At 36.8% G+C, this 14998-nt stretch overlaps 1 protein-coding gene across 1 annotated transcript in view; it reads right to left on the bottom strand.

The window, feature by feature from the left end:
- Positions 1-1180: 1180 nt before the first annotated feature.
- Positions 1181-14998, bottom strand: part of LOC143881951 (transportin-1-like) — a 45370-nt gene continuing 31552 nt past the window's right edge. Inside the window, exons 19-29 of the mRNA XM_077385305.1 lie at positions 12858-12941; positions 12418-12525; positions 6580-6681; positions 6220-6282; positions 6063-6137; positions 4994-5065; positions 4767-4891; positions 2951-3002; positions 2216-2284; positions 2045-2104; positions 1181-1922 (exon numbers count right to left, since the gene is read on the bottom strand). Of these exons, the coding sequence (XP_077241420.1) occupies positions 1839-1922; positions 2045-2104; positions 2216-2284; positions 2951-3002; positions 4767-4891; positions 4994-5065; positions 6063-6137; positions 6220-6282; positions 6580-6681; positions 12418-12525; positions 12858-12941 (894 nt within the window). The 3' untranslated portion in view covers positions 1181-1838. The remainder of the gene's footprint in view (positions 1923-2044; positions 2105-2215; positions 2285-2950; positions 3003-4766; positions 4892-4993; positions 5066-6062; positions 6138-6219; positions 6283-6579; positions 6682-12417; positions 12526-12857; positions 12942-14998) is intronic.

The following is a 14998-nucleotide window of genomic DNA, read 5'->3' as shown; positions in this document are numbered from 1 at the left end:
TGGAATTATTTGCTATTAACACTCCTAAATGGCTATTATTTCTGTATTGCCTTTTTTGATAATTGCACCCCTTCCTTTCTTTATTTGAAATATGACAAATGATATTGGCACTACCAATGTCTTTTCCATTTTAATCAGCTTCTGAGAGTTTTTGGGGGAATTGTTATAAGACAAGGTGAGTTAGTGCAATTATCAAAACAGGGTAGTGCGAATATCGGGAGCGTTTCCATCACTGGCTGTTTATAGGTGAGCATATCCACAGCCCGAATCCTCTACAAATCATCACGATGTTGACTTGACACCACCAACGTCTATTTTCCATTTTTATCAAAGCTGTGGGAGTTTTTTGGGGAACTGTGATAAACTTTGTCAGCTGAGTTAAATGGTAAAAGACAGTGTGAGTTATTGCAATTATCAAAACATGGTAGTGGAAATATCAGTAGCCTTTCCATTAGTGGCTGTTGTGAGAGGTTTTTGGGGATTTGAGAAATGTAAAACATCCACTGAGAAAGTGAATAAAGAGAGTAGCAGGATAAGTTGAAAAAGAGGGGGGTGGATAATATATTATATTGAATTGTTATACAGGTGGATGCCACTTGTGCAATGATCCCAACCATTTTTTTATTCACATGTTTCCTATGAAGCCACTGTGGGGTGGTGTGAGTACAAAAAAACCATTTCCATAGGATGATCTTAGCCCTTCAATCTATAGAGGAATTGCACATTATGTTTAACCTCTATAGATCGGAGGGTTGGGATCATCCTATGGGAATGATTGTTGGGGCACAACCTATTTACATTATGGGTCATCAAATGGACGGTTTGGATCATCCTATTGTGTAATCCCTACGGTACATTTTGAAAAATAATGGACTAACAATGATCTCAACACTAATCCTTTGAATTTAAGATTTCATATTACTTGTATCTTCTCAAGCCGAGAAACGAGAAATTCTATGGAGCTAACTTTAGAATATCTCTTTAGAGAGAGAGAGAGAGAGAGAGAGAGAGAGAAGGTGAGATAATCCACCAATCGGGGGGCCTATCAATGTACATAGTGCATCAATGTAGCCATATGCTAAACGGTATATCCATTACTTGAATACATGTTAAAGACTAGTACTGCTCTCAAAACCACAAACTGTGAGTAAGAACTAGAATAGATTCATCTGCCCCAGGATACAAAAAGAAAATATTGTAATAGATGAGAGATTAAAAAAAAAAATCCAAGAACTCGTACATAATTAAATACTTTTTATATGCTTGCTTGAGCATCCATGGCTACACCACCTCAAATTCAAGAGACTCGCAACATGAACAAAATAGCTCCATCCTCAGAATGGCAGTAGAAAAAGAATGGCACCCCAACCCCAAAACAAAATTCAGTGGAAATAGAGACCAAAAAACCAGTCCACTGACACTATAAATGAGAAAACAAAGAAAGAAACAGATGAAGAAGGAGAAAGATGATTCTTACGAATAGGAAACAAATAACCATGGGGTCACGCAGTCTCAATCCAGAGTGTCGCTTGATTGTGCTAAAAAAACTGCACCCCTGACCCATACCTGTCTCCACTCCAACTCAGTTGTTTTGGCAGCATAAATCAACCAATACTAAACAAGGCGAGACATTCGGGCCTCACAATAACCTCAGCGAACAACTATAGTGCTTGCTTGAGACTGTTGCCTTTGCTCAAAGTAACCATGGCTCTGCCTACCTTTGCCACAAGATGGACAAATGGGAACACTCACGACACAAATATACAGCTCCAAAGAATCACTTAGAATGGAGTTGAGCACCAACAACAACATGAAGATATTGTTTTGATTGGATGTGATTACACTTGATACTTTGATAACTTGTCTTTCACAGTTGGCTCCAAAGCAGACATGCATTGTTCCCACGCTCCATTCCTTAGCATCTGTTTCAGCCACAACGTTGTCATCTTTTATAGTCTTGATTGTAGTTTCTTAACATTTATCAGAAAATTTACATAATAGCACAAGCATGGACAAAGACGATGTAGAGGGAACATAGTTGCACCTGTTTATATCCATTCAACACTTCGCAAACATCATAGTGCAGGTCCTCACTCCTTATTTCCTAATAAATCAGCATAAATTCAGTGGTCCAGCCCAAAAAACAAAAAGCAAAAAAGATAACTGTCCATTTTCAGTTATAACTGTTTTGAGCATGAAGAAATGGAATTCTTACATGCCAACTGGCTATTGCTTTGCAGAGGTAAACAAGTGAGCTCAGTGCACCTGACGGGTTTGTTCTCACCTGCAAAAGTTGTGGATATCTTGTAAGAATTTAAATTACCAATCTAGGTGAAATGAAGCTTAAAGCATGTGCTTATAATGCAACAAGTAGACTTCATTTCCAAGAAAGTTTTCACTATCAGACTAGTGCCGGACAGGATGCCGGACCACTTGAGAAGATGGCTAAGTAACAAAAACATGGGGCCTCTTTGGGTACCTCTAAAAGTCATTTGTATATAATCTTATATGCAAATGATTTTGAAGTTAAGTAAGATTATTTGTAAATAACCTTCATAAGAGTCCTAGAAATGATATAGTTAATTACATCCAAAATAGGCATCAATGTCCCACTCGCGAATAAGATTTAATTATAGTAATCTTATTTGCAAATAAGAACTAATTTTGGTGGCATACAAAGTAGGGGTGCAACTCGGTCGGGTTGAGGCCAACCCGAACCCGACCCAAGCAACCATTTGGTCAACCCGAACCCGACCTGACCCGAGTTCCAACCCAGCAAGGTTCAACCCGACACGACCCGAGGGGGGGTGAAAATATCATCACCCAATAAATATTGCTTTAAAGTTTAAATATCATATTTACTCCACAGACATGTCAGCATGTCAGACTTTGGGGGGCCTTGTCTGACACTGACCCTTGTGGCAGTGTCCAAGTTACATAGTATACATACCATTGCACAAAGACCCCGAAATGCATCCTCTTTCTCAATATCATCGCGTATCCTGCACATGCAATCACTAGTCAGAAACTTCTCACGAAATAAGCCTATGCTCATAAAGCAAAAAAAATCCAATTGATAATTTATATTTATTAGTTGACACAGCAGAATATGTAGCATAAATGTTCAGCTGCTCAAGAGCTTCAAAAGAGATTGCCCAAGTTTTTCACTGATGATCTGTTTAGTTACCAACTCTCTAAAAATTATAGTGAGTAGCAGTCCCCCTAAAGGTCATGCCCCTTTATCTAATATGGGAACAAGGAGTACCAATTTAGTGGATAGATTCTTCACCATGGACAATTTAATATAATTTCTCACTGAAATCCAGCTTAAAACTTCAACAATAAGAAACAAATGAAATTTAAAAGAAGGAAAAAAAATGAAACTTTGGATACAATGCCTCTTCCAAGACAGGTTCAGACGACCAAAAGCCAAGTTCAGTCGTCAGAGGGTCCATCAAACTAAGGTATAGATGCTAGACAATTGCTCGAAATTGTCTAGAAGGTCCATCAAACTTTCCAATTAGAATTCGCTAATTACTTCAGGATCACTAGATGGAATATAGAGTAAGAATAAACTCATTTTTCACTGGGACGAAGGTTTATCAATGTTCCCTACAACAAAAGATTTTTAAGTACCAACACATGCACCTTCTCTGGTCCAACTCTTGCTGTATAGAAGACCATAAATGATACTCAACCACAGAAGGGATGCGTGAAATGACACCAATACTGGACCGACAACAAGTAATGTTTGTGAGTCCTACCAAGACTTGTATTTCCTCTCACTAAAGATAGAGAAGCCTACAAAAATCAAGAAAGCAATAATCGAATGTGAGACACTGAGGACATGATCAGTGTTTTATAATCTAAGAATTTATGACATGAATACTATAAATCAAATCAAATCAAATCATATCTAGTGGGAAACAAGAATCTTATGCTTGACCATTCCCCCCAAATCCTAATTGGATATTACAAAAAAATTTGTGAATTTGATTATTTGCAAAGTGAACTTTACGACTTCAGTTAAATGTAGAACCATAGTAGCAAAACACTCAAGTTCCCATTCTAACCTGATTATTTTATAATCATTAATTTATAAAATTGATTAAAATAGTCTGCTAATATTTGCCCCACCATGTTTTGATAATTGCACTAACTGACCTTGTCTTTTACTAAGCAACCAATTTTCAAAGGTTGTCACAATTATAAAAAAAAGCTCTCATAAGCTAATTAAAAAGGAAAAACTATTCTTTTCCAGTATCAGTAGCCTAAAAATATTCTTCCAATTTCAACCCGGTATCATAGCCCAGGTTCGAATGATTTATCGGAATAGCAAATTATGACAAGAAGATCCGAACCTATGGATATCAAAACACTATGAGCATAAGACATACCAGGATTTTATGGAGTAAAGAAATGAATGTCTTGACTGAGTAGAAGCAAGACACATTTATGGCATCATAATTTAGGTGACGACCAAATGATTTAAATTACCAGGATAACTTTGGTCTAGCGTGACATAGAGTGGTGGCTAACACTGAAGCAATAACGATGCATAATAGAAAAACCACTTGTTATTCATTGGATTGACATGAAGGCTCAATTTTTTTGAAGAGTGTCCTTCAAAGACAGGAGCTAGGACCAAATCAATCTCAAGGAGGGAGAAAATCATATAACACTAGCCTCGCTAATCATCCCATCCTTGGCTAACATAAAAAAGTCAAAGCCATTCATCTTCAATAGGATGCATATACTTATCTTACATGCATAAAGCAGTACACCATGATTGCATGAAATGTTCCATATGTGGCGAAACAAGCTCTGGGCAGACCCACGCAAGTCTTCCAAGAGTGATGGCACTATTTTCTAGCAGTGACTTGTTAAGGCCCTGTACAGCATCAGGAAACACAAACAAGATAATGCAGAGGCAAATAAAAAATAAGCAAATATGAATTGATTGCTGATTGCAACAAATGAAGAGGCAAATCACCTCTGCATTTCGAAGGATTGGGACAAGGCATGAGATGACAGTTAACACAATGGGAGAAACTTCTTGATGAACCTGAAATTTAGACAATAAAAACTACGGTCACAAACTCAATTTTCATGATATCAGGTACACTGGAAATATTAACTGCACAAACGGTTCAATCTCAAAATGGATGATCACAGCATGTAGCTGAACCCAAGTCTGTAAAAAAATGATTAGTATATAACTGTGCATTGGTGAAATAAGGATAAATACATATAAACTGAAAGTATTTACAGAATAGAAAAAAAAATATGAAGCAAAACAGATATCATGCTCAGGAACTATAAGCTCAAACTATAATGGCACAAAGTTTGATAAATTAGGGCCTTTTGGTGTAAAGACCTAAACCCTACAAGAGATTGACTGTGATTCAACTTACAGGAAAACACAAAACAGGGAAAAAGGTTAAAAGAATTTAACTTCATAACTGTCCTCATGCCAAAATATATTGGAAGTCTGTCAAGTTGCAATTTTTACAATTTTGATGATTATAGGAGTAAGTGAAGGTAATTGGTAAATAGAAGAGAGAAATGTCCTGTTGAAAGAACTAATGGTATGGAATGGAGATTTCGTTTAAGAAAAGAACAAGCATATGAATGAAAGCATCAAATAATTGAACATAAATGGTATCCTACACATAAACAATGGTACCTAGATACAGATACGGATACAAACACGGACAAGGAAACAAGGATACGGCTAGGCCTTTCCCAAAATTGTAGGAGGCATACGGATACATATATCTCATACCATGAGTAAAGACACAAAATATAAATAAAGTATCATAAAACTCGAGCAAATTTACTCGAAAGATAGAATGAATAATAAATTTAAAATAGCATCTAAAAGAGTAAAATACACAAACCTATAACTGCAAATATGGTACTAAGTACTAACTATCAAAAACTGTGATACTTAACTCAGGGAGATTGACATATGTCTGAACCGTGATAGTTATTATGGAATTAGGCACCAAAATCATGGATGCCAGTTTACTTTGACAAATGGTATTGAATGATGAACTAACCTTAACCGCTAATTCTCCAATCGCCCAACAAGCATTATTTGCCACTGAAACACTTTCCTTTACGTCAGGAGTATTCTGCAGAGGACAATATATGCAAGGAGTCAAGAGTACCATACATTATGTTTTTCCTTATATTAGAAAAATGAACTTAGCTTACCAGCTGTTTGGCGGCAACACCAAGAAATTCAGATAAACGAGGATGAAGATGCACAGGACAGACCTGGATGTAAATCATCACAAGATATATCTCAAACAGGAAGAGACAGAACACAGCAACAAAAGCACAAAATTATTTTTAGCGAAACGTTATCAGCATAACCATATTTTGATACTTGCACAAACCCAGCTGTCTTTTCTTCTTTAACTGGCTCGTGAGAGCTTTTTGGGAAATGTAACAACCTTTTGACGGCTCTTTAAATACTAGAAGACAAGATGGTTTGTGAAAATACCAGCATATGGTTGTGCTGATATCATTTCCCTTATTTTTAGTTTTGAGTCTGCAATGTTTTCAACTCACTCGTGCAAGATCGCCAAGAAGTGCAAGGGCACTTTGTCGCACATCAACAGCATCATCCACACAACATTGTAAAAGCAAGTCCCTCAAATTGCTTTGTGCAACCTACACAGGAATATTCATTAAAAAACAAGACTGTCTTTGCCTGCACACATGTGGAAGCGACTAAAAATCACTTTAACCCTACTATATGGCCAGGTGTGACTCGAGAGTCTTGAGACATCTATCTGATTGCATTCTATATGAAAGATAGTGGAGAAGGCAAATGGAACATACTAGAAGAATACCCATTAGAAAGTAAAAACACATTTACTTTCAACTTTCAAGATCTATGGAAAGTCACACATATAAAATATAAGATGTAGACATTTATCCAGTTGCCACCGGTAGGCTCGAACATACCAGAAGAATATCCAGCTTATTCATATGAGAGGAAGAAATTGCAGTTAGGGCAGGAAAAAAAAAACCAATCGAGAGATTAAGCCTTTCGTTGAGCAATCAAGAGCATTTTCCCAGAGGGATTGCTTATCATTGATGCTTGTCATGCATGCACCTCCTTCATGGTTTCACATTGTATACTTTTAAGAAATTTCAATTTAAGCTTCTATTTTCGAGTAGAATCAGAATCTATAGTGGCAAGAAAATATATTGTTTCTACAGGACAGAGAAATCAAAGACTGATGGGAACATTCCAAAAATATATTGATCATAAATTTTTTTTTTTTAATATACGGATGTCGAAGAATTCTATGTTAGACTGTTAGCCACCCCTCTCCATAGGCATATAGGATGCTTTCCTAAATTTAAGATAATAAAGTTCTTCCACTAATGAATTTATGAGGGTTGCTAGGAAGATATGCCCATGTCAGGGAGCTTCCTAACATCCTTTCCTTCGCAAGGCGAGAGATGCAATAGGCGTTTGGAGAGCCCTTTAAGGCGATCAGCATCCTAATTAAGGTTGTAACTAATTGGGAGAAGGCAATTGCTATTTCTTTTTGTCCATATTCTTATTGCTCCTCTTGGGAGATGGCTCTAAGCGTCATGGAGATTATTCGTATCCCACTAGAAGCTCTTACAGTTATCCATGTGCGTTGTGACAAGCCAAAGATAGGATATCTTACATCTATCTATAATATATACTAAGCGTGTAAGTTTCCCAGATGTCATTCTTCTTTCCCCAGAAAGAATTTTTTGGAAAAGTTTTTCCGTTCCAAAATCAAGTTTGAGAGAGAGAGAGAGAGAGATTTTCCTGTTTATTGGAAAGAAATGCAGGAAGGAACACTTTCCTGTTTATTGGAAAGAAACGCAGGAAGGAACCCCCCCAAAAAAAAAATGTGAGAATTTTATGGAGAGGATAAATATCACTCAACAGAGAAAAGAGAGAGGGCGAGGAGACACGGAGGAGAGTATATTTGGGATCCCATCCTTGATTGATCTAAACCGTCAAGTTGATAAGCTTTGCGCTGGATCTCATTTGAGCCACTTTACATCTCATGTTTGATTTGGGTGGGGCCCAACATTTTAGACCCACGCATAGCATGGGCCCGGCATACTAGTCAAATACTAAGGGGGGCAACGGCAACCCAGGTTTATCTAGGGGTGGTGAAATCATTAGAAATTTTGAAATTAAGACAACCTTTGTTTTCTTCCACTACTATGGAGTTGGGACTAATATTCAAGAGGGAATAAGAAAGCATTCTGGATTGCCTTAGATACTATAACGTATAAAAGTTTTTGGTTTCTCGAATATTTGGGTAGACTGATGGTAAGATCCTTTTTTATATGATTTCCACTAACAAGGAACCATGGTTTGAAATTTCGGCCGAAGGACCGAAACCGAAATTTGGCGAAATCCCAAATTTTGGAATTTCGGCCGAAATTTTGAGGATATTTATTTATTTAAAAAAAAAAAAATGTTACAAAATTTCGGAATTTCGGTCCGAAATTTCGAAATTAATTAAATAATCTTTTTTTAATTATTACGAGATTTCGGCCCGAAATTTTGGATTTCGGTGGGGTCCGAAATAGGTACCGAAACCGAAAATTTAAAACCTTGCAAGGAACCCCCCCCCCCCCCCCCCCGTCTATAAAGTACTACCGACAAGTACTTAATCCCGTTCTCCGTCACTTGAAGCCTAATTTGTCGCATCAGTTTGTAGAAGGAAACCACGTAGCAGATCATCTTGCTAATTTCGCATGTGAGTGAAAGAATAATAGGGTGTTTTAGCAATGGAGATATCATCCAAAGCTGGCTAGGGGTGCTGCAAGATGTGAATCCATAGGATGATGGGGACCATCCTGAGGTACAAATTTTAATTTTTAGGTGTCCCTTAATTTATAGTACCATAGTCTTTTCCCATCAAAATCACTAGTAGTTTGAATTATGAATGTTTTAAATAGGCCCCACACATGAATTACGGGATTTTAAAGTGGGGAGCAAGCTTGTAAGTCATTAGAGAGTATTTTAGTCCAAAAGTGTTAGTTTTTTGTTTAAGGTTTTAGAATTTTCTAGTTATCTTTCTTTCCTTTATATATGTAACCCTTGTGACACTTTTCTTAAAGATATGATGAATGATAATTGAAATTTTGAAAACTTATTCTCTAGTGTGGATGTGATGTCTACTCTTTGTCGAGGTATGATGCCTTTATCTTTCCTAAGTTATGATGCCTAGGAACCCCTTGGTGCGATGACTTGGGCTTTGGTAGGTGAGATTCGAACCTTGCTATCTATCTCTTTCATATTTCTTTTTTTCCCCCATAAACCACCTTCCCGAGTATTCAAATCCATCCATACCCCACGCCCTTTTTTTTGTCCCAAAACTAATTTTACACATTCTCGTCAGATTTTGCACCTTCCCAGCCTCCTTTGACAGCTTCCCGACATATGTCTGCACCTCTCCAAACCTCAAATATTTCCCCAATTTAATCACAAAGTTTAAGATCTAAAACCCAATTTTACTCTTTTCACCACGAATGCCCCTTCTATAGATCTATCCTGTATCAAATTTAATATCAAAGCAAAGTATCAATCCTTCCTTCAAATTTCCTGCATCAGATTTGGTATCAGAGCGAATTCAACCTGCAATTATTTTGCAACAGATTTGGTATCAGAGCTCAGTTTGAAAACATGTATTCTAGATGCAATGCCAATCGAATAGTTGAGTTATTGGAAGGCCTAAATGTCAAATTTGAACAGGTTGCTATCTCATCTGGATCACATGGAATGCATTCACCAAGATTTTCAAGCACCTCTTCTAGCCTTGGAGACTCTACAGGTTGCACAGAGTCACGAGTTCGTGCCGGAAAAATCATTGTTGATACATCCTATGGAGAGAACATAACTAGAGTATCAGACCAAAGCCATTATCATGATACAAAACTGGTTTCAATGATACGTAGGTCATAAGTGTTGCATGGGGATTGAGTAAGCAGGTGTCAACCTTCTTCAAAGTTGGTTTCGACAAAACTTAGTCCGTGAACATTATATGAAGATCAAGGGAGCAACACATGTCATGCAACACGCCTGGAAGAGTAGAGTCATTCGACATAGTCAACAAAAGCTTCAGATCACACCAACAAAATCATTGATCACAATGTTTAAACTCCTGCCAATTTTTACTACTTACTTGACGAGTTGACGAGACACGAAAAGAAGTGTATAGACTCAACCAAGTTAAGGGCCCAAGTTCCTTTCCGCCTAAGTTGTCACGGTACCAAGCGTAAATCAAACGCGCACCTTGTATTTATATTATTTCAAATCAACGAAATGATTGTTCAAAGTTACTTGTGCATTGGAAGTACCTAATTCGTTGGAAAGGACAACCGCATTCAACACATGCGAAGATTTCAGTTACAGAACTCCCATTTGTCATGCAAATCATTATATTCAACGGGGTCGAATCTTTTCAAGTGGGGGAGTATGATGGTGACCATCCTAAGGTACAAATTTTAATTTTTAGGTGCCTTAAGTAGGGGATACCATAATCTTATCCCATCAAAATCACTTAAGTATTTTGAGTTATGAATGTTTTAAACAGCCACCACACATGTATTACGGGATTTTTAAGTGGGGAGCAACTTTTTAAGTCATTAGAAGGTATTTTAGTCCGCTAGTGTTAGTTTTTTGTTTAGGGTTTTAGAATTTTTCTAGGTCTCTTTCTTTTATTATGTATATGTAAGCGTCATGGCGCTTTTCTTGAAGATATGATGATTGATGATTGAACAAAGATTTTGAAAACTTCTTCTCTACTTTGGATGTGATGTCTACTCCTTGTAAGGGTGTGATACCTTAATCTTTCCTAAGGTGTGATGCCTAGAAATCCCTTGGTGTGATGCCTTGGGTTTTGGTTGGTCAGATTCTAACCTTGCTAGCTATCTCTTTTACATTTTTTTTAAATTATTTTTTCCCATAAACAACCTTCCCAGGAATCCCAAACCTCAATTAATCTCACCCAAAACCTCTCTTGCATTATTTTTCACTTATCTTCTAAACAAAACTCCTAAAAAACCCGTTATAAAAAATTTCAAATCCGTCCATACCCTACGCCTTTTTTGTTTTATCCCAAAACTAAATTTAGACCTTCCCATTATATGTATCCACCTTCCCAGCATCCTTCAACAGCTTCCCGACATATGTCTACACCACTCAAAACCTATCCTAAACCTCCTAGAAATATTTCCCAAATTTAATCACAAATTTTAGGACCTAAAACGCTAATCGTACCTATCCTTTCACCCGTAACGTCCCTTCTATAAATCTATCTTGCATCAGATTTGGTATCAAAGTGAAGTTTCAGTCCTTCCTTCGATCATCATGCATCATGGGCATTCCAAGTGATCCCAGCAGGTGAGTTTCTTTGAATTAGTTTTTGTAGATTTGGAGGTAAGGTGGTATGTCCCCCTCTTTGTACATATTAATAAAACTTATGGTGTCAGCCTGGGTTCCTAGATAAATTCCAGGTTAAAAAAATAAACACGTGACAATATTAAGAGGGCTATTTGGGAAAATGACACAAGTGTCATTTCTATCATTTCCCTAAATGCAACAGACTTTGGAAATTGGATAGCTGGCAAAATTTGACATACGACCCCCCCCCCCCCCACACACACACACAAACAACAATACCCCAACATCTTTGGCAATGACTGCATTTCCTTTTGCCGTTTTGCTTGTCTGTGTAGCAGTGTTGAAACAAACCAACCAAGCCTTGGCAATGATACAAAAGATACATTGATCAACACAGCCCCCTAAATATAAGTGAATCTGAGTAGAAATTTTTTAAGTAGTTATTTCCAATGCCCAAAGTCTTAGGAAGTCTTTGATCATCGCCAATAACATTGACCTACCATATGCTAGTCTCCATTTTTTGTTCAGTGGTATGGACCCGATTGGGGAAACAACCAAATGGAAGGGACAAGAGTCGCTTAATGAATTCCTCATATGAATTGGTATGAGGGAAGTACCTTGGCAACAACTGTATCAAATTGGGCTTCGGGAACCCCCCTCAAAAAGAGCTACATGTTAACTGTTTATATCACTGCTTGGCTGAGTTTTTGAGTGTTCTAATAAGTCCTGAACGCATGCTTGATCAGCAATTTCGTAACAGCCCATTCCATAATAGCCCATACAAATTCTTTTATGTTATTGAGATTCTTTTCCATTTCTTCGGGTTGTTCATGTAATTAATCTAGAGCATTGAGCACGTAACCAAAAACTAAGGCCATAAAATCAGATTTAGACAATTTAGAAGGAGTATAAATGGTCGCAAAAGCTACAAAAACTCCTAAACAAGCACATATAATGTTAAACAATGACTAAGAAAACTCTGAAAAGGGGAATACCAAACTCTCTATCCCACTGCCAAGACCTTCCACAAGCCCAGATAGCAGGTCCAAAGAGCAAACAATAAATTCTTTATCATATTGAACACCAGCCGCAACAGGATCAACCTGAAAAGAAGCAATAATTTTCAAGGTAAACTGAACTTATAAATTGTCATCAAGTGATGTTACAGAAGAACTTATTCATCAAGCAAAATATGTACGCCACCTAGATAATAAGATTGCCAAAAATATGTGATACCACGTAAACTTTGTTTAGCAAGTTATGCATACAAAGCTAGTTATGGTACTGGTAAAGTAATTAGTAGACAGTAAAAAAAAAATAGGGTCTGTGGGGATATAAATATGTCTAACAAAATATAAGTCCATAGGTATTGGTGTTCTTCTGCAGCTTGTAATCAGAGCAATGAAGTAACCCTCAATGAAACTTCTAGAAAAACCTTTGCCAATTGTTGGGTCCTGATGAGGTTGATGCACCTCTGAAATACAGGTTCTGCAAACTGAGAAAATCCAGGACCTAACGCCTGGAACACACAAAAAAATGCATTCAATTATTGATTTTATAAGAGTTTTTTGCAGCTTTATATGACGAACAAATGAAATGATAGAAGAGAGCAACATGATTGTAACAAATAATTAAGATAAATACTTAAAAACTAAAGCAATATTGGCAGAAAGAAAAGATAAAGGAATTTGAACAAAAACTAATGTTGCATTATCCTTAACAAACAAATACAAAACAAAAATTAGTCAAGCCTTAAATGAACAGTAGTCAAACAAATGCAAAACAAAAATTCTAGCATTAAGGCTGTTGAAATTGAATGAAGTTTCGGTAGTAGGCAAACATAAAATTCACCAGAAGTTCCACACCACAACAATCTTTCATTTTCATTAATGCATAAAATCGGGTCAGCAGTGTAACACTGTTCAGCCAGAATTGATTCAACCATAGGGCAGAGACCAAAATTACCACATGGTTTTCATGTAAGAACCAAGAATACCTTTGACCTAGAATCCAGAGAGGATTGCTGTTTGGTTCCTATGAAATTTGTGCAGGATCAGATATAACTGAATTTTGTTTGTTACTGTGCTGCAAGAACAATAATGCACTATCTTAGTTTCCTTTTGCCGACCACAAATTGGGTAATTTGTGGTAAGCAAAGCATCCCAAACCTAAATGATGTAGTGAAATTTGGAGACAAGGTCAAAATGAAGCATGCAATGTTTTTCAGGAAAAAATTGAATTAACATCAACCAAGTCTTCTTTATTAGCAATATTTTCCATTGAATACATGAAATTCACCATCGATGGGATTGTTGGAATTCTCTGAGAAATGACCTTCCTCATCCGAATACGCAACAAACATGACTCCTCCATCATATTCTGACCCGTCATTAAGATATAAATTGCAGGTCGAGCCATCCAACTAGGATTTCCCTTTTTCATTCCACTCTGCTTCATCATGTTGCACATTAAGGCATATAGAATTTCTCCTTTGCTTCTATGGGTTGCATTGCCAAATGCAAAAAAGATCTTGTAGGGGTCTTCAACTTGAACTCATTGTAAAATCTGAAGTTACTCCACAGTCATTGCCGCACATATACCTATCCCAACCATCAAACCAGAGATGATCAGCAACTTCCCCTACAATTGGTCTCTAACTCTGTCTCAGTCCACCATGGGGTCCACACAAGAAAAACACCCAGGATTAGAACTAGCATCAACCAATTTGACATGAAGAAATTTGGAGGGTAAAATGTCTCAATTCCCAGCATTAAAAAAAAAAGAGAGAGAGATAAATAGGACTCAACTCTAACATAAACATCCTACAATATCTCTACTATTGATCCAAAATTTTATCCTAGCCCTTGAATCCCACTAAACAGACCTAAAAAGGCTTTCATAAAGACTTATTACGCCTAAATCAGAAAAAGAACTCAATATACATGGTTTCTCTTCTCAAAAACTTTCCACACTAGATACTTTCCAGAAACTACTAGAACTAACTGAAATTAATAAAAAATTGTCATATTTTTCATCACAACTTTGGGTTACTTTTGAGGCCAAAATTAACAAAATCCTGCAATATCTATAGGTTACTTTTGTAAAGAAAAAAATGTAAGCTGTTGACTAGTCACAACACTCAAAAAATGTAAAAACTAGGAATAGAATGTTTAAAGTGCAAAACGTGAAAATCTATGCCTCCTTAAAGTTCTGCATCAATTTAAAAGCACCTTTTTCTAACTGCACCAAAGTACAAATCAATACCCTCCTTGTCACTGGGAAACCCTCCTTGTCACTGGGAAGAAAAGATAGTTTCTTTTCAAAGATAAAAAATAGAATTAAAATATCTTTACTACAAGAACCCAATCCTCTCCACAAAGACTATTTTAATGACACATCCAAATACATAACAATCTAGCGAATCAGAAATTCATCTCTGTTTCTCCAATAATTAGGCTTTCACTTCCATTAATATTTTGAGCCAAAAATTCCCTGCATAAAAATAATGAGGATAATGATTTTCTTTGCCTACTCAACTGAGACTTCATTTTGCCTCTCAGAGGAGATTGCACCTCT

The sequence above is a fragment of the Tasmannia lanceolata genome, unplaced genomic scaffold (assembly GCF_043159265.1).
Source record: "Tasmannia lanceolata isolate RefF3 unplaced genomic scaffold, GAP_Taslan_0.1 ptg000007l, whole genome shotgun sequence".
Lineage (NCBI taxonomy): Eukaryota > Viridiplantae > Streptophyta > Magnoliopsida > Canellales > Winteraceae > Tasmannia > Tasmannia lanceolata.
Note: the sequence above shows the minus strand (reverse complement) of the source record. Positions and strands in the feature narration are given on the sequence as shown.